Source organism: Otolemur garnettii, unplaced genomic scaffold (assembly GCF_000181295.1).
Source record: "Otolemur garnettii isolate 467f Iridium unplaced genomic scaffold, OtoGar3 scaffold00217, whole genome shotgun sequence".
NCBI classification, from domain to species: Eukaryota; Metazoa; Chordata; class Mammalia; order Primates; family Galagidae; genus Otolemur; species Otolemur garnettii.
In genome coordinates, this window is record NW_003852612.1 from 2,176,065 (window position 1) to 2,203,052 (window position 26,988).

General features: G+C 36.5%; 1 protein-coding gene across 1 annotated transcript in view; it reads right to left on the reverse strand.

Annotated features, from left to right (window-relative positions):
- Nucleotides 1–26,988, reverse strand: part of PARG (poly(ADP-ribose) glycohydrolase) — a 139,440-nt gene that overhangs the window by 28,571 nt on the left and 83,881 nt on the right. Inside the window, exons 13-16 of the mRNA XM_003801665.3 lie at nucleotides 24,892–24,967; nucleotides 19,120–19,267; nucleotides 4,309–4,387; nucleotides 2,222–2,330 (exon numbers count right to left, since the gene is read on the reverse strand). Coding sequence (XP_003801713.1) covers nucleotides 2,222–2,330; nucleotides 4,309–4,387; nucleotides 19,120–19,267; nucleotides 24,892–24,967 — 412 coding nt within the window. The remainder of the gene's footprint in view (nucleotides 1–2,221; nucleotides 2,331–4,308; nucleotides 4,388–19,119; nucleotides 19,268–24,891; nucleotides 24,968–26,988) is intronic.

The following is a 26,988-nucleotide window of genomic DNA, read 5'->3' on the forward strand; positions in this document are numbered from 1 at the left end:
GGACCACAGGCGCCCGCCACAACGCCTGGCTATTTTTTCGTCGCAGCCGTCATTGTTGCTTTTTGGCCAGCCCGGGCTGAATTCAAACCCGCCACCTCAGGTGTATGTGGCTGGCGCCTTAGCCACTTGAGCTACAGGTACCGAGCCATTCTTCAAACATTTTATGAAATTCATTACAGAACTCTTAATTATCAAAATAATCTAATAAATTATATTTAAGATGCCAGGTGTGATGGCTCACACCTTTAATCTCAGCCACTCAGAAGGTGGAGGTGGGAAGATCACTTGAGGTCAGCAGTTTGAGACCAGCCTAGGCAACATAATGAGACCTTGTTTCTAAAAAAAAATAAGAAATATTAGTCAGGTATGGTGGCAAATGCCTGTAGTCCCAGTTATCTACTTGGGAGGCTGAGGCAGGAAGACCACTTGAGTCTAGGGGTTTGAGGCAATAGTGACTTATGCTCATACTACTGCACTCCAGCCTGGGTGACAGAGTGAGACCCTATCTCCAAAAACACTGCACACACACACAAATATAAATGTGTAAATAATAGAAAGTGCTCAACAATAAATTAGATTCTCAAGTCCTAACTCAAACATTACAAAAGTTATCTATGTAGATAAAAACATTTGTACCCTTGTAATAGTTTATTTTTGCCCCTGTAAAATTTTGGAGAAAAATTTAGATTCTGAAATGGATTACGGTATAAAATAACATACCTAATTATATTCAAAATATCTACTCCTAGTTTATAAGTGAAATAAAAACCTGTCTGGATTTTTTGGTTGTTCACACCCAGTCTGCTATCATTATCAGACATCTTTATCAAGGAACTGGAATACATATCCATGCAATGCAACAAACCTATTATCTAAATAAATAATCTCGTGATCAATTTCTACTCATGGGCATTTCAGCTGGAACTGCTGTCTTCCAGTAATTTGCCAAACTGAGAAACAGAAAGGGAAAGAGAGGCACATGTTCCCTAGGCTTTTTAGAAAACGTGGACGTGTTTCCTTGGCCACATACATGTGAATCTACAAGAAAGGGGATATTGTAGACATCAAAAGAGTGGGCACTGTTCAAAAAAAATGCCCCACAGATGTCACCATGGTAAAGCTGGTCAACCATTATTACCCAGCATGTTGTTGTGACTATCATGATCAAACACAAGGGGAAGGTTCTTGCCAAGAGAATTAATGTGCACACTGAGCATATTAACCACTCTAAGAGCTGAGACAGCTTCTTGAAACATATGAAGGAAAAAGACGAGAAAAAGAAGGAAGTCAAAGGGAAACGTGCCTGGCTTTAACTGAAGCTCCAGCCTGCTCCACGCAGAGAAGCGCACTCTGTGAGAACCAGTGCAAACAAGCCTGGGCTGCCCGAACCTATTCCCTATGAACTCATGGCGTAACAGTTCTAAAAAAATTAAAGACATTTGCACTATTAAAAACAAAAACAAAACAAAAACCTACTCATGGGAACCAAACAACGGTTTCCAGAATTGGGTGAGATTCTTGTGAGACTAATTTGAGAACTAAACAAAATCTCAGGTGTTTTGGTAAGGCACAAAATCTGGAAAACAAAATCAACACTCTATTGTACAATAGAGTTTATGTGCTATGGTTACCAGTATTAAAAATGTAAATAATAAATATGGTTCATTTTTGTATTTCTGTAATAGTATGGAAACGAAAGAGATGATTACAGTAGCACTAAGTACCACAGAAAAGCACAGATTTCATCATAAATATGTCAAATTACACTAAATCAATAAACAACTAATGAGAATCTTACCTAAAATAGGACAATAATTAACTTGATTTTTTTTTTTTTTTTTGGTTTATCTGTTTAAATGATAGCATACCTAACAGTGAAAATGTCGTTGGGGAGGTCTGAGAAAAATTGTTAGGGCTCATACATTTCTATATGGTTTTACAATGACCATGTTCCAAAGTAGCTAAAAGTACTTGATGAGATAAATGCATGTGTGGGGTTTAATATCAAGCAACAGTCTATTTGGCAGCCTCGGCTGCTAATCAAACAATTATGAAATGGAAAGTACATCTTGTACAGGCTGACAGAACCATTAAATCAGCAGAGCTGTGGGCAGACATACTGACACTGCAAGAATTACCAGAAAGCATTAATTTCAGCATTAATAAAATGGCAGTAAATAGATGACAGCTGCCAGCTGAACTAGGAAATAAGGTTACTGGCCTTGTTAAGCTCCCGTCTCATTTTCTCAGGCACAAACTGATCAAGGTAGCGTCTGAAGTGAAGCGCATCAATGGCAACTATCTCAGTGCAGCGCCGCTGCCAGTCGTCCCTGGGACAAGACAGAAAGGGGAGGAAGATAAGGAACAGGTGAAGCCACTGGAAACTCTCACAAGTGCCAAGACTCTGGCAGTTAAAATATCCAAAACACTGGCTTGGCGCCTGTAGCATAGTGGTTATGGTGCCAGCCACATACACCGGGGCTGGCAGGTTCAAACCCGGCCTGGGCCAGCTAAACAACAATGACAACTGCAACCAAAAATAGCTGGGCCTTGTGGTGGGCACCTGTAGTCCCAGCTACTTGGGAAGTTGAGGCAAGAGAATCGCTTAAGCCCAAGAGTTTGAGGTTGTTGTGAGCTGCAGATGCCACAGCACTCTACCAAGGGCAACATAGTGAGACTGTCTCAACAACAACAAAAAAAGTCAAAAACAAACCAGTGCCTGTGGGTCTAACAAAAGTGGAAGAGAGGACACACTCTTCTATTTTTTAGATACCAAGGCATACACATTATGCACTCTTAGGCATTAAAAAGTAAAATGAAAACTTAACAAGAGACAGCAGAATGACAGATTGTGAGCAGGAACATCATTTATAGTGAGTCTCAGAGGTTAAAGGATATTGAGGCAAACAAAAGAAATTTAGTTCTTTGTTTTCCTCTAATACTAAAGACAGTCTGTATTTTGACAAGAGCTCATTCCTACTTTGCTTTGAGAGATCTGCTTTAAATCGCTAGGGTTTTTGTCGTCATATATTGTCTAGGAAATAATCCCAAGAAGTCAAGTGTTATAAAAATGTGAAATAATTCAGTGTAGCTTTCTGCCTGCTATGCTCAACTGTCATCTGTGAGAGACTATTTTTAAAAAGACAAAGACATCAAAGCAGACAATAACATGCTGCCTGTGGAAACAGAAGGACTAATTGAAATAATTTTGGAAATGGGTAAAATTCCAAATGTTTTCATCTCCTTATACATTTGCATATATTGCTATGCCAAGCAACTTTTCACACTGGAGAATAACAACAGAAACCTTTGTGCTACCTTGCAAATAATTATTAGGAATAAACATACACGAAAACTGCTTGTGGCAACCACGTATTTTATACAAAATAAGGAGAAAGAAACCAGAGGCTGGACTTGAGATATTCAAAGAATAAGTCCTTGGTACAAATATGGCTACATGGGCAAAAGCTGATTCTGCCCAATGGCTTTCTCATTCCAAAAACAAACAACACAAAAAAACTCCACAAGCTTTCAGGTAGCATATTTATAAAAATTTACCTCTGGTGAATTACACAATTTAGTGAGGAAGCAGGAATGTCAAAATATAAAAATGCATTTTAAGAAATGGGAGACAGTAGCAGCTAAGTTCACTGTAGGATCTATCATTGACTGGATTGTGTGGCATTAGGCCACTGTCCCAACATAGGTTTCCCTCACTTAACTCATTTCAACAGAAAAATTAAGGATAACTAAATAAGCTCACCTAGGACTTGAAGTTCTAAGTAGAACCTATTCTAAATAAGTCTAAACAAGTTTGAACTTGGTGGTTAACCTCCATTGCCTTGTTTTTTTCTTTTTTGAGACAGAGTCTCACTATGTTGTCCTCAGTAGAGTGCTATTACATCATAGCTCACAGCAACCTCAAACTCTTGGGCTTACGCGATTCTCTTGCCTCAGCCTTCTAGTAGCTGGGACTATCAAACCCACAAATCCGGGTGCACATGGCCGGTGCCCTAACCACCGTGCTATGGAGCTGAGCCACTGCCTTGCTTTTAATTGGTAACTTATAAGTAAAGAACTGCAGAGAGCTCTGCCCTTCTTGTCTTAGCTTTAGACTTTCAGTTTTTATCTTTTCTGTTCCTCTATTTGGTATATGGAGATGATGATATTGTTTCAACTGCCCATGAACCTGTAATATTGAACTTAAAAAGAAAGTTCAATTGCTGGAAGGGACACACAGCATATAAGGTCGAAGTTCACATTCCTTTCCTTTTAAGCATGTGATACTAAAGTCAGAGACAGACTCACCTTTCACTCCCATCTTCATGGCTCCGGGCCCAACGATATGTCTCAGCATAGCCTGTGTATTCACTGTACTGTTCAGTACCTGAAACATAAAATCTGCTACTATTAACTTCATATTCAACGGTAAAACAATCAACCTAAGGTCAACAATAAGGTAAGGATTACCACCCCATCACTTCTTTTCAGTGCTGTACTGAAAGCTCCCACCCCCCCCCAGCCATTGCAATAAGGTAAGAAAAGAAATAAAAAGCATAAATACTGCAAAAAGAAAAAGTAAAATATTCTCTATTTAGAAATGTTATAATTGTTTACATAGTAAATCCTAGGCAATCATTCAAAGAAAGGAAGGAAGAGGAAAGAAAGAAGAAATAGCTTATAAACAAATTCAGGAAGGTCAAAGGTATGTCAAGATATTGGCAGTAAACAATGTGAAAATAAAACTTAAAAAAACCATTACCCACAAAGTCAAAAATATATAAAATATCTAGTAACAAAAACAAACATTAAAGATGCCACTGAGAAAAAGTAAAGACTTAAATAATGGAAAGACACATGATGCTCTTAGGATACTCAATATTGTTAATTTTTAAAATACAGATTCACATCAATCTTAGTGATAATTCAGTATAGTGCTAAAAAGAAGTGATGAGGGTGGTAATCAACCACATCAATCGCAATGATCATCCCAGCAGACTTTTACAAAATAGTGATTTTAAAATTGACATGCAAATACAAAAAAATCTAGAATAGTCAAAAACATTTTGAAAAAAGAAAACTGAGAGACTTAACTACCAGAATTAAATGCTTAACTTGGTCATAATCTAAGGAAAAACCAAGAGATCCCAAGAATCCATAAGTAAATCCACACTTCTGCAATCAAGTGATTTTTCAAGAAGGATGCTACAACAATCCACCCAGAAAGAACAGTCTTTCCAACAAATATTGATGTAACAAGTAAATATTCACAGAAAAAAAAGAAAAGCCCATAAACTTCAACTACTAGCTCACACTATTTATAAAAACAATTTTGAGATGACAGACATAAACCTATAACTACAGGATTTTTAGAAATAAACAGTTCTATGACATTGGTGGTAAGTAAAAATTTCTTAAGACAAGATAAAGGAAAGCAGCAACCATAAAATTTACAAAACGAAACAAACAAACAAAAAAGAATCAAAATCAAGTACTTCTGGGCATTAAAACACTTTTTTTTGTGTGTGTGTGTTTTTTGGCCACCTCCTGTATATGGGGCCGGTACCCTACTCCTTTGAGACACAGGCGCCAACCTGCATTAAAACACTTTTAGGAAAATGCTTAGGCAAGACTAGAGGAAAAATATTAGCAGAATAAATATCTGACAAAGGATGTACATTCAGAATATTTGAAGAACTCTTGTAAGTCAATAATAAAAACAACCCAATCTAGAAAAATGGGAAGATTTGAACATAAACTTCACACAAGAAGATCTACAATTGCCTAATGACTACATGAAATAGTGCTCATATTTTTTAGTCACCAGAGAAATGCAAATTAAAACAACAGTAGACACCACTCACCAAAACCAGGGCTAAAATCAAAAAGACTGCCCAAGGTGGCGCCTGTGGCTCAGCAGGTAGTGTGCCGGCCCCATATACTGAGGGTGGCGGGTTCAAACCTGGACCCAGCCAAACTGCAACAAAAGAATAGCTGGGCATTGTGGTGGGCACCCAGCTACTCGGGAGGCTGAGGTAAGAGAATTGCCTAAGCCCAGGAGTTGGAGGTTGCTGTGAGCTGTGATGTCACAGCACTCTATCGAGGGCAATAAAGTGAGATTCTGTCTCCTAAAAAAAAAAAGACTAACCAACAGTGAATGTTGGTGAGAATGTAAAATGGGTAGAAATCTCATATAATGCTGGTAGAACCTAAAATAGCACAAAAATGTTGGAAAAGAGTTTGGCAATTTCTTATAAAATTAAATAGACATCTACCCTTTGATCTAGAAATTCCATTCCTAGGTTTCTACCCCAAAGAAACTGAAAATGTATGCCCACTACAGTTGCACAGAATATTATTCATAGCAGATTGATTTGTAATAGCCAGAATACAGTTCAACCAGAGAAACGGAACAAGTAAGAAATATATGTGAGAAGATTTATAGCAGGAATTTGGTGCACATAATTATGGGAGCTGATAAGGTGGGTCCAAAGGGCAGGCTAGAACTCTCAGTTATGGAATTAAGCTGCTATCCACAGGATCAATTTCTTTTCAGAGATACCTCAGCTCTGCTCTTAAAAACTTTAAACCAATTGAATCAGCCCCACCCAGATTATTGCTTATTTAATGCAATTAACTTAACTTAATGTGATTAAATTAACTCCCTTATTTAAAGTTAACTGATTATGGACCTTGATTCTTGTACAAGACATTTCACAGCACTAAACATCTAGATTGATGTTTGACAGAATAACTGGGGGCCACAGCCCAGTCAAGGTAACATGTAAAAAAGAGCATCACAAGCCTAAAAGTGGAACCAATCCAAGTATCAATAAGAAACAGACAAAACATGTAGGATGATCACACAAAGGAAATACTACTTAGTAATGAAAAGGATGGAACCAATGATGTGCTCAAAATAAAGATGACCTCTTATTATGCTGAGCAAAAGAAGATACAAACGACTACATACTGTACGTATTTATATGAAATTCTAAAATCTAAGAAAGGACAAAACTAATTTATAATGAACAAAAAAAATTATGGTTGTTTTGGGCCAGGGTGGGGAATGACCAGAAAAGGGCTCAGGGAAATGTTGTGAGGTAACGAATACGCTGTTTTATGTTGTGATAGAGGAGTGGGATGCAAGAGCACATGTACATATTTTCCCAAACTGACCATGTCATAAACTTATCATTGGGTACTTCAGTGTGTATAAATTTCAGAAAAAAATAGAAAAACAAAAGAACTGTAAACAAACAGTGCACTCCATTTCACAGGTCTGCTTTTTCAGGGGTGTCCAACCTGCAGGCCTGCACGCTGATTTTGTGAGGACATTTTTTGTTTATTTGCAGTGTCAGATATCATGAAACGTATGCATGGACCTTTTTTTTTTTTGCTCCAGTTTTCCTTTGTGTTTGTGTATTTTGTGGCCCAAGACAACTCTTAGTCTTTCAATGTGTAGCAGAAAAGAAAAGAGTTGGACATCCCTGCTGTAGTAGTTCTGAAACCACCTTTTGCACATTCGAGGCTTAAGCAAATGAGAAAATAAATTGAAGATAGTAGGAACCCCATTTTCACTGCTGGGAAAGAGATTTCCAACTACAGAAAAAGGGAAGACTACAATATGTACTGTGATGCTGGGTAAGAATGGGAGGTATCAGTATGAAGCTATATGTGTAAAATTTATCTGTTCTGTCCAAATACTGGTTTCTTAAAATTACTCTAATAAAACCCGGACTCCTTGAATAAATGGTTGATTTCAGAGCTGGGGCAAGGAATATACACAATGAGCTTAGAACACTTTTTGTGCTAAAAAAGGAGAACGTGCATTAAAGAATAATAGGCACATGTCAAAGGCACATAACAGCTAATTAGAAGGAGCCTCCACTGATCAAATCTGAGACGATTAGCATCAAACAGATGATAGTAATGGATTATAACCCACAGAATAAAATAAGAATCCATGTATCTATACAGATATTAATTAAGTATACACAAAGGAGGAAGAAAGGAATATCCTTCCTTATAAAAGAATGCCAAGTACTGAATGATAAGAGTTTAAAAAATGGCTAATAGCTGCTAATATTAGTAAGTAAAAGCTTGATGAGGACAGATACTCAGTTTCAAAGTACCTAAAACACATAACTATAGGTTAATTTCAAGTGCAAAAGGATAACCTAACAGTGTAGAAACCCGGTGGCCCCCATCTTAACTCAGTCCTTACACCTATATCGCAAATGTTAGGACAAATCATGATCACCTGGCTCCTCAAAAGATACGGTAAATAAGACACAAAATTACTTCTGTGCTATGCCTACCAAAATGAATAAACTGATTCTAATTAGGAACAAGTAACAAATCCCAAATGAGGGCGCTTCTACAAAGTAATTCCTTATATACTCTAGAAATATCAAGGTGAACAAACACAAGGAAAGGCTGAGAAACTGCTTCAGTTCAAAGAATACATGACAACTAAATACAAGGTATGAGCCTGGATCAGCTGAAGACCCGGGAGGGGGAAGCTACAAAGAACATAAGTGAGATAACTGACAACACTGGAATACAGGACTAGAGCTTAACAATACTGTATCAATCACTCTTAAACAGTTCAACAAAAGAAAATTGAGAATCATGAAGCAAATAGGACAAAAATGTAAATTGGTGAATTTGGGTAAGAAGTATACAGAAATTTGATGCATTATTCTTGCAATCTTTTCTTAAGTCTGAAATTTCCTATACACACGTACATATAAAAATATATTTATAATATAAAGCTATAAAAGTTTATTTTTGTATATGATTAAAATTTTCCATAATAAAAGACTTAAACTCAATATTAGAGTTTACAGACAACTATTAGTAGCACACTGCATCTTAAAAATATTTTTTTTTGAAATTTGAATATGTGGTTAGAAGCATAATATACGCTGACATTCCAGAGGACTTGAGCTGGAACTGCCCCGAGCCTTACCCTCAACAGCCCTTACCCCCATGGCTAAGGTGCTGAGGGGGGTCGGACTGTTCAGCAGAATAGACAAGAAACTCATCTGTGGGAAATGACTAGATAGAAATCAGCAGCTTAGAAGATTCAGGATATCAGCAGAGTTAGAAAGCAGCGGACAATTAAATTACCCTTCAAGGCTTAGCTATCTAACCTGCATGCTGTAACTCTCCCTCATTAAGTCCCTACCACAGCGTGGTTTGATGATTTAGTGCTCCACTGTCCTTCACCCTGATAGCCCTCTTCCTTGAACAAAAGACCGTCTGTTTAATTGAAACATGAGACTATTAACGTCTCACTTTTTTACTTTGTATATGCATACCCCCAAGACCCCAATAAAAAGCTCTAGGGAATTTAGTTTGAGGTGGTGCCTGCCTGCCTCGCTATAGGTCAATACAGTGTCCATCTCTCGGGTTCTCTGGATAGAAACTTTGTATGTGAATTTATTACGCCAGTCTTCTGTTCCTCCCTTTGTCTGCCGGACCCCTGGCAGTCAGCAAAAGTCCCTCATTGGGGAATTCTCAGTCCACCAGTGTTGTGGCTCCCTCTCACGCTGCAACATGAATACTGTTTATTACATGACATTATTGAACTGTTAATTTTCCTAGGTTTTATAATTCTTTTTTGTTCTTTTTAATTTGTTTTCTTTTAAATTATTATGGGTACATAATAGTTGTATGCTTTTATAGGGAACTTAAAAATAATTTTAATTTTACTTTAATTTTTAATACCTATAAATTCATCCAGATTTGGGGCAAGATCTCCTGCTACAAATCAAGAAAATAATTATAAAACTCATATTGTTTCTTTTGTGAAGCTCTCCTTGACCCTGTAAGTACAGCTGGCTGTTCCTTCTCTATGACCTCACAGTACCTTACACCTAACATCAAAGGAGCATTTAACATATTAAGCTGTAATCTGAAAATCAACTGCATTTCTAAATAGTAGCAATGAACAATTAGAAAATGAAATTTAAAAAATACAAAAATTTACAATAGCAACAAAAATTATGAAATACTTGGGGGATAAATCCGATAAAAATGTGGAAGAGGCGTACACAATAAAAACTATAAATATTACTGAAACAAAAGACCTGAATTAACAGAGATACATCTTATTTGTATCTCAAAGGCTAAATATTGTTAAAATGTTAATTCACTGCAAACAGACCTATAGACTCAAACCAGTTATTTTAAAATTCCAGAAAAACTTTTTATAAACACTGAAAAACTGATACTAAAATTCACCAAAATAATCCTGTAAAACAAAGTTAGAGGACTCACAGTACCAATTTTAAGAATGATTAAAAAGCTGGCTCAGTGCCTATAGCTCAAATGGCTAGGGCACCAGCCATGTACACCAGAGCTGGCGGGTTCAAATCCAGCCCACGCCCACCAAACAACAATGACAACTACAATTTAAAAATAGCTGGGGGAGTTGTGGTAGATGCCTATAGTCCCAGCTACTTGTGGGGCTGAGGCAAGAGAATCACTTAAGCCCAAAAGTTTGAGGTTGCTGTTAGCTATAACACCATAGCACTCTACTAAGGGTAACATAGTGAAAATCTGCCCCCCCCCAAAAAAAGAATTGGGCGGTGCCTGTGGCTCAAAGGAGTAGGGCATTGGCCCCATATACCAGAGGTGGTGGGTTCAAACCCAGCCCCGGCCAAAAACTGAAAAAAAAAAAAAAAAAAGAAAAAAAAGAATTATTAAAAACCTACTATAACCAAAGCAGAATAAATAAAAACAAAGTAGATTTAAAATACTAAAAATTGACTGGGCACAGTGGCTCACACCTATAATCCTAGCACTCTGGGAGGCCAAGGCAGGTAAATAGCTTGCACTCACAGGTTTGAGACCAGCCTGAACAAAACAGAAAGATAAGATTCCCATCTTTACTAAAAATAGAAAACTGAGGCAAGACGATTGCTTGAGCCCAAGTTGGAGGTTGCTGATGTCACAGCACTCTACCTACCCACGGCAATAGCTTGAGACTCTGTCTCAAAAAAAAAAAAACCAAAACAAAACAAAACAATTTCTGCTCTTCAAAGTCACTGTTAAAAGAATGAAAATATATGCCACAAATATCTGATTAAGAATTTATTACATTCAAAATAAAGCATTTTCAAAACTCAACAATTAAAAAGAAAACAACCAAAAGACAGATAAGACATGGTTTCATGAATGTAGAAACTCTATACTTTATATAAATACAGTTTGCTGTGTATTAATTATACCTCAATAAAGCTATTTTAAAAAATGTAGTCTAACTCTTTCACTAGACCAACAGCTTCTCAAGGGCCAGGGATTATAAATTGTTAACGCATGTCTCTATTAGCATCTTAAAATGCAACACTATAAACTGAGTAAGTACTTGCTGAATAAACATAGTAATTAATGAGCAAATACATTTAACTGAGATTAAAATAGTAAGTGCAGAAACAGTGTGAAGGTGCTGCATAACTGATATATATATAAAATTCACATCTATAGAGACAACAGGGAATGATAAAACGAGCACCACACTGAGATCAGGACACATGAGCAACCCAAGTGACCTCAGGGTCATTAATAACTCTTATTTTATTTATCTCATAGAATTTTTTAGAGTTTAGACAAGCAAACAAAACCATAAAGCAGTCAGCAGTGGTACTTAACTTAGTAAGGAAGTAGAGAAACCAAAGGCATGTGACCTTGATGGTTAAAAGCAATCTGGTCTACTGGCCCGATGGGAACCGTGAAACAGTCAAGAACACTCCTGTTGTCTTCTGTTTCTGCCTAACAGTACATAAGCCTTGTTTTTCCTGTTATCAAAAACAAATACTTATTCTCTTTTTTGCAGAGAAAGTGATTGAAAAATACAAAATACCTATTATGTTTTTTATTTCAAATTAGAATGGTTTTAATCTTCTTTCCTAAGAAGATTAAGGTTAGATTTGGTTCGTTCAAGTACAAAAAATCAAAAACGCAAATACAAATGCTTTTGTTCTTAACAAATTAAATTGGCTGGGCATGGTGGCTCATGCCTGTAACCCTACCACTCTAGGAGGCTGAAGCAGGTGGCTTGCTTGAGCTCAAGAGTTTGAGACCAGCCTCAGCAAGAGCAAGACCCTGCCTCTACTAAAACAGAAAAACCAGCCAGGTGAAGAGATTGTTTGAGCCCAAGAGTCTGAAGTTGCTGTGAGCTATGATGATGCCATGCCACTCTACCCAGGGCCTGTACAGGATGAGACTCTGTCCCAAAAAACAAAAGAAAAACAAACAAACAAACAAAAAAATTAAATCCTGCATTTTCTAAGTAGACATTTTTCGAAATGATGCCACTGTCCCCTGTGAAAAATGAATGCCTTTAGTTTAACACTGAAATTTATTACAATGAACTATGATGAAAATGTAAACAGTGAGACAAGACTGAAAGACCTTTGTGATCGCTCTCTAGGGGTGGTCTGTAAGACTTCATGGTCAAAGACAGACCTTCACTTAAGGAAAAAACTAGAAGGAACCCATTAAAATTTTACTCAAAGTTCATGACCACTTTAGGAGTTTTTAGATATAGTACAAAGAAACATTCTTCTTATCTTTTAGCAGGAATGAATGTTCATAATGAAAATGAGAAAAACTATTTGGAGATTAAAAAATTTCTATTAGAACACTCTTCTTTTAATTCTTGTGATTAATAAAAATTTAGAAAAGCACGAACAAATATAATATTTTATTTCCAAACATTTTTGGAAAACTCCAACTGAATTTGGATCTTTCCCAATAAGCAGATGTCATTTCTGTAGTAACAAGCACCAATTCTGTAAGAGACCCCTAGCAATGGTATCTACTTGTAGTCATTTCTATCAGCTCTGCTGACCCTAAGAAGATGCAAAGAGTTGTGATGTCTGTGCCAAGCTGATCCACTAGAGGGGTAAGCTGTATGTTAAATATACGAATACTGTGCTCCAGATTTAGGCATCTCTTTTATGTGTTCACCAAACAAGAAAAACACCCCCCCACCACCACCTACTTAACCTCCTTTAGTATTGAAGTTATTTTTGCTGAATGTTGTGAAGAGGAACAAATCAGAGAAGGGAAAAAAGAAAAGTAAAGGGGAGATGGAATTTTATTTCTTTTCCTTCTATTCATACTTACTGAAAGGCTTTAACTCATGGCTGTCCCAGGGAAGATCACAGTAAATACAGAGATAACACCGCCTGGATAAAAGTATTTGCCTGTTTGCATGACCTGTTTCATATTCATTTAAAAGTCTGATACCAAGCAGATGTCTCACAATGATGACAAATTTAATTTATTTCCAATTTCTCAAACTCTTCTACAGATTCAGGCAGCACAGTCACAGCCATTAGCTCACAGAGCCTGCATGCATCATTGAAGGAATGAAATTGATCAGGCAGATAGATTGCAGAGCATGGTTAAGAGTCTCCTAAGGAGGGAGATGGCAGAAATCCAGACATCAAATAGATGATGAAATGGCCATTTCCATTAAGGGAACATCACATCACAGATATTAATTAGGAGGCACTATAATAAAGTTAAGTAGATGTGGGAAAAAATGCTGAGTTAAAAGTCACCCCAAATGTCCTTTAGCCTGAGGTAATTATAGAACTGAAGGTGAGTCATGGATCTACAATTTTCCATTCATTTTACAATGACTGCAGGTAAGTTAGAGACCTGACATAACACCATATTAATCCTTTTTTAGATCAGGAACAAACTTAGCTTTAAAAAAGGAAAATGTCCTAATGTTTTCCTTTTAACATTCCTGCTTCATTCCCAAGGGAAATGGCATCCTTTATTTACAGCAACATTAATGGCAGATGACAAAATACTTACTATGTTCAAGAGAAATGAAGCAAATCAAACAAATTATCTTTACATTTTAATGCCAGCATTTTGACAAGTTTTTTATTTCAAGGATGTACATTCATCTTAAAAACTAATGAAGTATTTATGAATTTTTAGTCCAAACATAGCAAAAACTGCTAAAATTTAAAAATCTAAGTATTATTTGATATATACAAATAATGGGGACAGTCACATTCTAAGCCTTCAGAGCTCCCAAATACGGTATGAGACCAATATTCAAAGTATTTAGTTGCCTGACAATAGATTGATGCCAGCTTATTTTAATCTTTGTTCTGAAATTCCTTGCATTCTCAAGCTCCCCTACCTGTATCCTTCCTATGCATGATAATAAACAAATGCAGATTGATGACCAATATGTGAGTTGAGGAAATTTTAAGAACGAAAGGGTTTAGTTCTCTTTCCATTTTAGTACAATTTGGATCATAATCTCAGAGTTCTGGATGAAATATTTCAGTCACTGACTTCAAATAGCTGACTGAGGCAGTATCCAAGAAGAAATTCTTTTGCTGACATTCTAATGTTAATTCCCTATATAAATTCAAACAATTAACAAATTTTAATTTTTGTTTTACCTTACCCAAATAGCACAATCACAGGGATAATAATTAATAAATGATATGTAATAACTCATTGAAAGCCCCTTTACCAATGGGTGTTTACAAAAGATAAGGAGACATCAGCAAAAGCATTGGAGTAAAAACCTCTAAAAATTCTCTCTTCCATAAAAACTACAAGAACACTTGTGAGAATCATAGTAAGAATCAATTATGGAAGACAACCAAAGGCTTGCAGAAATCCAGGAAGTATTTATTCAAGGAAAAGCAGGTGAATCTTGGTAAAAACAAGAAACTCTGTGAGTTTGAATGGAAAACATCTGTGGCGTTTCCATAACCCCATTCCCATCCCACACCCCCAAGTTCCACTGTAGCATTAACAACCAGCCGTTCATAATCATGATGAAAATAAGCAGCCTGGCAACCAGGAGAGCGGGTGGAAGAAGGCTGAAGCTCTTACAAAGCCCCATTCTTAGAGAACTATCATGATTAAACCTGTCTGGAAGTCCCATGGAAAATCTCACTCAGAAGGCTGTCTTTCCTGGACTTGGAGCTTACCCAATTTGAAAAGCCTAAGCTCACGAGAGTTTGGTGAAACCAATTAAAGGAAATTTAACACTGAGTGTGCCTGAAGTGGTGGCTAACAGTTGGGGCAAACAATAGGCTAACCAAAAGCTTCAAAGGAGAAGCTGAGGAAGGAGATGTCCAGAAAGTAACTCGAAAAGTTCTAATATATTCTTAGGAATCTAGAAGGCCACATGCATGCCCATAGCTGTGCAAAGGCTCAGGAAAAACCTGAGAATACCCTCAGCTCTCCCCTTTGCCTGAACTTGAGGCTCTGTGTAAACAGGAAGTAAAGGCTAAGGCAGAACCATCAACTGCCTGGTATAATGTTGAAAGTGAGCCCCGGCTCGGCGCCTGTGGCTCAAGCGGCTAAGGCGCCAGCCACATACACCTAAGGTGGCGGGTTTGAGTCCCCAGCCCGGGCCCGCCAAACAACAATGATGGCTGCAGCCAAAAAATGGCCAGGTGTTGTGGCGGGCACCTGTGGTCCCAGCTACTTGTGAGGCTGAGGCAGGAGACTCGCTTGAGCCCAGGAGTTGGAGGTTGCTGTGAGCGTGATGCCATGGCACTCTACCCAGGGGGACAGCTTGAGGCTCTGTCTCAAAAAAAAAAAAAGAAAGAAAGTGAGCCCCAACATGCACATAGAGCCCTCCAGCAAAGACTGACAGATTTAGCTCTAAGCATTTGAGGAAATCTCTTCAATCATTAGTACACTACTAAACCTGAGTAAAATTTCACTAGCCACACAACAGAAAGAACACAGGCTTTGTAAAATTAATTTAGAAAAGTCATTAAACAAACAAGAAACAGTAATAACAATAAGCTCTAAAGAAAAAGAAACATCTGATTTGTAGGGTAATCATTACATTAGTTTAAAATGTCCAGTTTTTAATAAAAAATTATGAGACATTAAAAAAAAAAAGATTTTCTCTTTGGGCGGTACCTATGGCTCAAAAGAGTAAGGCGCCGGCGGGTTCAAACCCAGCCCTGGCCAAAAAAAAACTGCCAAAAAAAAAAAAAATATGAGACATAGAAAAAACTGAGAAAGTATGATCTAGAAAAAAAGAAGTCAATAATAACTGCCTCTGAGGATCCAAGACGAAAAAGAAGTTGGTCAGCTATTTTAAATATCTTCAAACAACTAAAGAAAACTGTCTAAAGAACTAAAGGAAAGCATGAGAATGATAATTCTCAAATACAGAGTATTAAGAAAAAGATAGAAATTATGAAAAAGAAGCAAATAGAAATTCTGGAATTAAAAAGTACAAGAACTAAAATAAAAAATTCAATAGAGGAATTCAAAGCAGATCAGAGCAGGCAGAAGAAAGAATCAGTGAATTTGAAGATAGATTATTGAGATTATCCAGTCTGAGGAAGAGGAAGAATAAAGAATGAAGAAAGAGCCAAAAGCAGTGGCTCATGCCTGTAATCCTGGCACTCGGGAAGGCCAAGGTGGGTGGACTGCATGAGCTCACTGAGTTCGAAACCAGCCTGAGCAAGAGCGAGACCCCATCTCTAAAAATAGCTGGGCGTTGTGGCAGGCGACTGTAGTCCCAGCTACTTGGGAGCCTGAGGCAAGAGAACTGCTTGAGCCCAAGAGTCTGAGGTTGCTATGAGCTACGACACCATGGCACTCTACTGAGGGTGACAAAGTGAGATTCTGCCTCAAAAAAACAAAAAAAAGAAAGAATGAAGAAAACCAAACAGAGCTCCAGAGACCAACATCAAATGAATCACCATATACATAATTTCAGAGTCCTAGAAAAAGAGGAGAAAAAGGGGCATAAAACATATTTGAAGCATGGTAAAAAAAATTACCAAATTTTAGCTAGGCATGCTGGCTCATGCCTGTAATCCTGGCACTTTGGGAGACTGAGGCGGGTAGACTGGAGTTTAAGGAGTTTAAGAGCAGCCTGAGCAAAAGCAAGACCCTGTCTCTACTAAAAGTAGAAAAACCAGCTGGGCAGTGTGGTACATGCCTATAGTCCCAGCTACCTAGGAGAGGCAAGACGATCTCTTAAGTCCAAGAGTTTGAGGTTTTTGTGAGATATGATGCCATGGCCCTCTACCCAGGGTGACGGCTTGAGACTCTGTTTCAAAAAAAAAAAAATTACCAAATCCTATGTCAACCACTAATCTAAATACTCAAGAAGTTCAATGAACTCCAAGTAGGATAAATTCAAAGAGATCCACACCTGGAAGCAGCATCATCAAACTGTTGAAGGACAAAAACAAAAAAGAGAATCCTGAAATCAAGACTTAAGGAAACAAGATACTCTCCAGAAGGGTACCTATGAACATATCAGAGGCAAAGAACATGGCTTTAAAAGAAGATCTCAGAATCTTACTTTTGTCAGATACATACCTCTGTGGAAGCAATTCAGCTGTGTACACACATTTAATACAACTTATATGGGATGGTTTTTCTCTTACTTTGGGAATAACAATAAACCAAATTCTCGAACCCAGGTGAATGTTTATTCTCCCACACTATCTCAAAGCAACAATAGATTCTCATTCCAAGATGAAATGAGAATTCCACTTTTGTAGGGAAAAAAAAGTACCAGCAATTGATTGTGCATTATGGCTTTTAGCTAAGAAGGTTCTTCTTAGGCACTTGAATAAAAGGCTCAACTTACATATAGTGGCTGATTGAGGGTTTCTTAAGAGCTATTAATATTTCTTAGCTCATTCACAAGAAAATACTATGACATACTGATATCTCAGTCTAAAGAAAGTTAAATGAAGAAAAAAATGCTTAATGTCTATATCAGACCTAAAATATAAATTTAACTAAATTTCTCCCTCTCTTCCCCTATTAACTAAAAAAAAAATTAAGGAGAAATACTAAGATAATCACGTTTTTTCCTTTAAGATCAGAAATTAGGGTAAATGTAAAATTACTGATTTCTTTCCTATAAAGCTCAGTTATATTTACTCTCTGTAAATGCTATAATTGCACTTTTTATAAAACTTGTATAAGTTGACACCCAATGGACTGTAACAAACTGGCCATATACAGAGCTAGTCAACAGAAGGAGCTAGACCTACTGCACAGATACATACACATGGTGCATGTCCAGTCTATGGAAATTAGCTCAACTTAAAAGGAGGTGGTCAAGTGTGGAGGTTCTATTACATTTATATACTGCCTTCATAATGAAGTATTAAGACCAGGAGCTGTGGTTCAAGCTTATAATTCTAGCACTATGGGAGGCTGAGATGAGTGGATTGCTTGAGCTTAGGAATTTAAGACCTGCCAAAGCAAGAAGAGCCAGACCCCCTCCCTATTAAAAAATAGAAAAACTAGCCAAGCATTGTGGAGGGCACCTATGGTCCCAGCTACTCAGGAAGCTGAGGCAAGAAGATCTTGGGTTTGAGCCCAGGAGTTTGAGGTTGCTGTGAACTATGACAATGCCGTAGCACTCAACTCCTGGGTGACAGAGTGAAACTCTGTCTCCAGAAAAAAAACTCTATTTTTAATTGAAACTAATTGCTTTCAAAATGTAATGGAAAGGTGGCAGTAGTGTAGACAATGTACTCAAAAGTATATCACTATGCTGTTTTTTAGAGCATTATATTTTATCATAAAATTTAAAACTAGAGAATAACTGAATAGTTTTTAATTCTATTTCTCAGATAAAATTGCCAAGAAAGAAAAGGAGGGAATAAAATGTTTTACTCAAGATTAGGAAAAACAGGCTGGGTGCAGTGGCTCACACCTGTAATCCTAGCACTCCGGGAGGCAAAGGTGGGTGGATTGTTTGAGCTCACAAGTTCCAGACCAGCCTGAGAAAAAGCGATATCCCCATCTCTACTAAAAATAGAAAAACTGAGGTAAGAGGATCGTTTGAGCCCAAGAATTGGAGGTTGCTGGGAGCTATGACACCACAGCATTCTATCTCTTAGCTCGAGACTCTGCCTCAAAAAAGAAAAAAAAAGTTTAGGAAAATAAGACTATAACAGTTAAAAAAGGAAAGTATAAATTAATGGGAAAAAAAAAACTGGAACTATAATGCTCACGGAACAGAAAGTTATACCTTGGTGATCTCTAGTCCTCATGACAGACAATCTTCATTGTAGACGGGGGCAAACTACACTGTTATCCAGATTTCCCCAAACTGACCTGTGATAATAAGACATTCATTGTGATCCAGCACCTCAGTGAAGAGTCGTGAAACAATCAACTCAGGATTGATTAAAAATCGGATTTCTTCTTGTACAAGTCCTGCACTGGTTACGCCGCCTCCAACAAAGCGATTTGCAAAATCCACCTATTTTGGAAAATATGGCATGTTAAATACTGGTCTAAAATACCTACACAGATGATAAAGAAGCACAGGCCCTCTAAACTCTAATCTTCTTTTCTTCTGTTATAAAAATCAATCGCCAAATTAGCAATCTTTTTGAGAAAGGCAGATAATAGTTGCTTATACCTTTGTACTCTATCCATCTCATTGAACAGCTCTCCATATTTCTTTGGATCACAAAACCATAAAAGGAACCTGGAAAGTGAAACTTTTAGGCAAAATAATATATGTTATGGATTCTTGTTTCTTACCCATAGTCTGTACCCTCCCCACCCCCCAGGGCCACAAATCAAAGGTAGTCTTTATGTGAAAAGGTTTCAAGGTCAGTTGCCCACCTTTACTACTCAATTTCCCTTTATGTGTTTCACATGACTTGAATATAATTATATCTTTCTTATATATTATGGCGATCAAACACTTGCCTTAAAGAATTGAACAGCTGAGTAACTTAACAGTTTAGGGGTAACCTTTTACAATGTTACTGGAAGAATAAAGTGATGGAATGTTTGTCTCTCTAAATTCAACACCAAACCCTCAAATGTGTGAACTTTACTATTTTTAAAAAATATAGCAAAGGAAAGAAGGAAGGAAGAAAACTCAGTATAATGACAAGGATTCAACTAAGTTAATATTTCCAACTTAGTTTGAAACTAAATGTAAGCTTTGTATGGAGTACCAACCTCTGAATACAGAGGAGTTACACAATCCTCAAGAGAAAGCAAAGCCAACCCTCCAGCACTACTTCAGTGTGTCCTAAACTCACTAAGCACTCCAACTTGTTCAACACCATGCCAGGCCCCATGCAGTAACATGTAAGAAATGGCATCCACCTTTATTCAGATTATTCTATCTGAGGAATTGGATTACACACATATATAAAACTTGTGTACATATATATATATTTTTAATAGAGACAGAGTCTCATTTTGTCGCCCTCAGTAGAGTGCCATAATGTCACAGTTCACAGCAACCTCCAGCTCTTGGGCTTAGGCGATTCTCTTGCCTCAGCCTCCTGAGTAGCCAGGACCACAGGCGCCCATCACAATGCCTGGCTATTGTTTTTTTTTTTTTTTTGCAGTTTGAACCCATCACCCTTGGTATATGCAGCTGGTGCCCTACTTACTAAGCCCCAGGTGCCACCCACAACTCGTGTACATATTTAATCATACAAACAAGTAAAAAAGAATTTACTAAGTACTCCAAGAAAGGCTTATATAAACTATTGTAAAATATAAGGTTTTAAAACTTCTTCATGTTCTGTAAAGCAAGTGACACTAAATAACCTCTAGTCTATTTTAATAAAATAATAAAATAAGAATATGAATCTTTCAATAAGTAAAAATATGTGAATTTTTTAATAAAAGGCTAAGTAGTCTTCTTTCATCACAGAAGAACTATGTATTAAATAATGGAAAATATAAAAATATACCATTTGCAAGTGTTTGAAATGAATTACCACAGAGAATCCTATATTTGGGTTTGGATTCTGGAATAATAAAATCAATGCTAAAAACACAGAGTTACTCATTAGCTTATACAGAAAAATAATTTTGGTGAAAATAGGCTATTGAAAAATAATTCTGACGAAAATAGACTAATACAACTTTTCTGGAAAGAAGTATGGAGAAACCTCAAAGAACTCAACCTAGACCTCCCATTTGATCCTGCAATCCCATTACTGGGCATCTATCCAGAAGGAAAAAAACCTTTTATTATAAAGACACTTGTACTAGACTGTTTAACATAGCTCAATTTACAATTGCTAAAATGTGGAAACAGCCTAAATGCCCCTCAACCCAGGAGTACTGGCAAGCTGTGATATATGCGTACCATGGAATACTATTCAGCCATTAAAAAAATGGATATTTTGCAGCATTTGTATTAACCTGGACGGAGGTGGAACACATTATCCTTAGTGAACCATCACAGGAATGGAGAAGTCTGAATCCTATGTATTCAACTTTGATATGAAGACAATTAATTAATGACATGGTAGGGGCTGGGGGATGGGGAGAACAGATAGAGAGAGAGTAGGAGGGAGGGGGTGGAGGAAAGGAAAAGAGAAAAAAATAAAGAAATAAATAAAAGTAAAAAAGAAAAGAGTGACTAATTCTCACATAAATTGGACTTAATTTTGACCAAAGTACATCATTTAAACAATAATTTTTAATTCAACTTGTTAATATGTTGTTTAGGATATTGCATCCTCATTTATAAGTGAAATATGTTTGTAATTTCCCTTTATAATAATATATTTTTTCCAATTTTAATATCAGGTATATCCAGATGAAGTAGAATGATTTTGAAGTATTTCTTCTTTTTCTATTGTCTATAAGATTTGGCATGATCTGTTTTCTATTCTTCTATTTTTATTTATAAAAATAAATATTCTCTATTTTTTGAGACTTTGGGAAAAAAAAAAGGTTAACTGATGACTCCATCCTGAATCTCAGAGTCAATGTATTCTATGGTAGACATACTTTTATCTGACAATGTGAATGTTACTTTTTTTGCATTATTATTATTGCTCAATATTTTGCTGTAGCAATCATCTGATTTCTTTTCCGAATGCATTTATCTTTGTTCGATCTTGACGAAGTTTTTGTTTCTAGTCCTTATCTTAAACATTGTATTATTAAATTTTAAGCCTCTTTAATTTTGTGAAGGCCAAAAGTGGAAACCAAATAAACACATGTACATGTATAGAGAAAATTAAAAAAAAAATAAATGTCTCTACAAAAAAAGAAAATAGGCTATTGAGTAGAATTAGTTACCTAGTGCATGTGAGGTCTTTGGGCACAGAGGATTCATGACTTAAACTATTCAATTCAATAAATATTTACTGAGTACTGTGCTGGGACCATGGGATACAATGATGTATTTGTTTCCAGGCCTCACACATTCGTAATCTACATGGGAGACAGGCACAAAAGCAGAATGATAAGATGATTTTATTAAAGAACTTAGTAATATGTATTCAATACCTCCCAAAATAACATAATTAAAATTCAAACATGGGAGAAAGGTAGAAGAACTTACAAGAGGACATGACATTCAATCAAGACTTAGCTGATAGGTAGACTGAGGAAATGGCTACACAAGGACAAAGGGAAAAAACCCAATGCCAAGTGCTGTATGAGAGGAACAGTCAACAGATTTCTCAGGTCTAACTGCAATGTAGAATATGTAGAAGGTGATGAGGTGGTCTGAAGTGTACAGAATTTTTATTTCTGAAGATTCTGGGAAAGAGTCAAGTAACAGCTGAACCTATGTTTTAGGAAGATAATGCAGTTTACAGTTTAAAGAATAAACTGGAAAAGTATAAAATTAAAAACAAAGAGGCTGTTTAAGTGACCACTGAATAGTTTAGACAAGCATTACTTAAGACTCAAACAGGGCAGTGGTAAAGGAAAGGAAAGAGAGGAGACTCAGCAAAGAAACAAAAAGTCCTGTACTTGAGAACTGAGAGATTAGCTGAGTGCCTATTGTGAATACAGATGAGAAACAGGTTAAGATTTGAGATGGGCCTAACTTAATTTTTACTGGAATAAGGTACATAACTAAAATTAAAGGATAAAGCTCTATCCAATTTAAGTACTGCCTCACAGTGATCATGGAATACACTCAATGTAGGTAGTATTGTTTACTATATGAACAAAATGTCAACATTTATTACTTGAAAGAAAGACACAGAAATAAACATACTAAACTCAGTAAGCTTCTAAAAGCAGAGGTCTTTTAGAAAACCAAAGTTTCTACTACGTAAGAAAGTTCTTGATAAGAGGCTCTCTACAGCAGGGAAGAAACCTGTTCCGGTACATGAAAACAAGCATGTAAGTGCTTCTTTATTTCAGCCAGTCATTTCTAGGTCTCTTTACTTTAAAGCTACTTGTTCAAATTACTCAGCATCTGAACTGTAATTTGATGAAAAGAGAGAAATGATAACATTCCTTAGAGGGTTTGTTTTTGTTGCCACAGCATAATGTAATTTATATGCTACACAGGGAACTATGCAACACTGCAATACAATATTCCCTGATCTCCTGGGGACAGGGCATGAGTAGGGAGAACAGTGAATAGTGCTAGAAGCCTTTGTGGCATTCTTTTAATCTACCACATCTCACATTTCACCTGTAATATATTCCAGGCAAGTGGGGAGGATGCTGACTTTGCCTGTTGTTAAATAATTCCATGTTGAATTGTATTATAATTGTATTATAATAAAGGTCAGCATTCCTGGGGTGTTAACTAGCTTTGTTTAGTTCACGCGTATTAAGAATCCCTCAGTTCATCCAAGTTCTTTTCTACAACTTCATCATGAAAATAATGTGGAGGAAAAACTAATAGTCATCTGAAACAATACTTAAGTATATTTGTAAATAGAAGAAGAAGCATGTGATTAAATACAAATTAAAATATGTTTTGCTTTGGTTTTTGCCAAAGCTAAGTACAGGACAAACTTAACCTAAGAACTTTTGTTTCTATGTTCAAATAATTACAGGAAGGTGGTGATTTAAAACTAAACATAATTTGTCTCCTTGAAGATTTTAATTACTCGTATTTCCAAATAAAACACCATTCTAAAAAGAATCTCAGTTTGACTTATCATTTGGAACATATGTATATAATAACAAGCCACACTCAGTCTAGTCTCTTTTTAATAACATTAAAATTATTCACAGAAACCAGTCCATTTGCAGGGAACTGCTTTCTCTAGGTTCTGTCTCAATATAAGCATGATATAAGGAGCTAAGAAAAAAAATCAGCTATTACCAGCATAAATGAGATGGTGTATAAGCTTCTATCAAAGAAAACTAAGTTTACAATGGTCCTACAAATGGGATAAAAACACAAAACACTTAACATTTGTCTTTGATTAGTGAATTCAAAAAAACAACTATGAATCAAAAGATTAGGTTAGGTGTTACTATAATATTTTAAAGCTCAATACAGGGGTGTTACGTTGACTCTTCTCCAAAAACACTTTTTAGAAGTAAGGGCAGTAACAGATAAATAATAATGACTGAGGCATAGACAGAATTACTTCCTCTTTCCGGGGAAAAAAGGACACTAGCAAGCACAGCTAGCTCATGTGCCTAAAACTGTTACATGACGGGAGAGAGGTCTTTCTAATCAATCAGTTTTAGATGTCTGTCTCCTAGACCTAAACAAGGCTGTTGGTAGCAGAAAAACATCTCAAGTTCTTCATCATTTGGGGCACAGCAAGTGTCTTTAAAGATAAAAAACAAAACTGCCTGGTGACAGCTTGTCAAGACCATACTCTGGGAACTTCCTCCATTGTCAACCTACAATCAATGTCTGAACCAAGAGGACTGATGTTGTCCAGATCTTGGGATTTTCTGTCAAAGGTTTCTTAAAGACGCACATGTAAGAAACAGAGGGCACACACTGGCAAATAACATTACCAAGGCTGTCAAAGTGATCTGTTTGCTGTTTTTCTCCATTCTGCTATCATGCTTCTTTGCATTAAATCAGCTCAGGAGACAAATAAACGGCTTTTCAAATTTTGCTGTCAGAAGCTTGACAAGAGAAGGTCCTAAACAGAGATATTACTGAGATCCACCTACCTGTAGCATGCCTCGGCCGTTTCCTTCTATGGTACCTTCATAGGTGACATGCAATCGTGTCAAGGGTTTTTCACACCTACAATATAAAAAGATATTCCCTTATTCTTTTTTTTAATATATGTTTTAAAATTGTTTTTAATTCTGAAACTCAAGATAAAACCATCTCAAATCCCTCATTCTTTTCTAATGACAAGTAATTCACTATAGACAAATCTGAAAACATAGATACTATAAAAATAATTGAAACAGACCCCAAATCTCAAAAGCTATAAATGGGTAATCATTGTTAACATTCTTGATATTGATCCTCCCAAACTTTTCTTTTCAAATATGTATCTATTTAAATTAAAATGGGATAACACAAAACTTTAAATATCAAAGTTTCTTTTTTAAAACAGTTGAAAAATTTCTCAAAATATAAAAAATTAAGTTCTATTATACTAGAGTTGCAACCTGAGGAAAAATACACAAAAACTGGCAATAAATCATATATGATTCTCAGATAGGCCCTATTTTCACTAGCTTGATAACTGTGTCTAAGTAGGCAGTGTATGTCTTAATGAAAATATATGCCACAGAATATCTGATCTATGGTATTTTTATACAAATGGGGTGACAAATAAACCTAGTATCAGTAAGTCATTCAGAAGGCACAATTATTTTCTTTCCTTTTCAACCATGCTCACTGAGGTATGTGTCTGGTTTACATTATTATTAAAAACAAATTTTACTGTACTACTAGCATGTGACAATTTTTTTCTTAATAAATTTTTCTCCTGATCACTTATTGAATAAAAAATATGAATTCTAATAAACGTAACAGATGAAATTCAAACTCCTAATGTATAAAAGGGTGGTAATAAACTTTTTTTTGGGGGGGGGAGGTGGTAACATTTTTTAAAAAGTAATTTAGGAGGCTAGCTGGTAAAGCACTATTTACTCAGATTTGCTTGCTTCCTTTCTTGATTTCAATGAATTCAAATAAATTTCTGGTAAAAATTCAGCCCAAATAGGCTGATAATCTCCAACTCTGAAGGAAACTCTGAACAGGTTCTAAGAGCTTTATTTGTGTTAATTCATTTAATCCTCACAACAAACCTATTATTATCTCCTTTAATGGATGGGAAAATAGCATAGAACATTTAAGTAACCTGCCCAAGGCTAATAATTACAGAAGCAAAGGTCTGAAACTAAGTAACTTAACTCAATAGTTCAAGCTCTTAACCAAGTATACGATGCATTTCAAAAAATTATTTCCCAATCTCTTGTAGAAAGCAGTACCATAAGTTTGATTTTCTTTAACTTCTTTTTTTTTCCTTCCTTTCCTTGCCTAGTCTTATTTTTTGAGACAGAGCCTCTAGCTGTTGCCCTGGGTAGAGTGCTGCAGCATCATAGCTGACAACAACCTCCAACTCCTGGGTTCAAGCGATTCTCCTGCCTCCACTTCCCAAGTAGCTGGGACTACAGGAGGCTGTGACAACGCCAGGCTATTTTTTGGTTGCAGCATCATTGTTTTGGCGGGCCCAGGCTGGATTCGAACCCACCAGCTCAGGTGTATGTGGCTTGCCCAGTCTTTTTATTCAGAGAGAGACTATCTGTGAGGATACTACTGAAATGATAAAGAATCATAATCCAAAAATCTCTAGGCTGTCAGTTAGACTTTAAAACATAAATTCCATCTGTTGATATCTATTCTCCATGACTGAAGTTGGCAACTTTATAGTACAGTTTTCAATAAAATTATAAAACTGCTACAAAGTGTTCTGTTTTGAAGCATCCACCAACTTCCCAATAGGTCTCCCTTTCTAGTCCCAGCAAATCCTCTAAACCCCTGCCCCAGGAATCATAGAAATAGATGATTCTGGCTCTGCGATTAACTCAGCTGGGCTAAGATAATCAACGGGTTACATAACATGCCAGATACTTGGAATTTCAAAAAAGTCTCTAAGTTCCTGGCACCCAATTAGCCTGTTACTCTTGGGAATACCAACAACCCTCATCTCTTCTTCATCCTCCCTCTTTAAGTGAATGCATGTTTCTGGTTCTGTGGGGTCTGAGAGACTGATTTTAATTATATTCTCCAACTCACTTATGAAG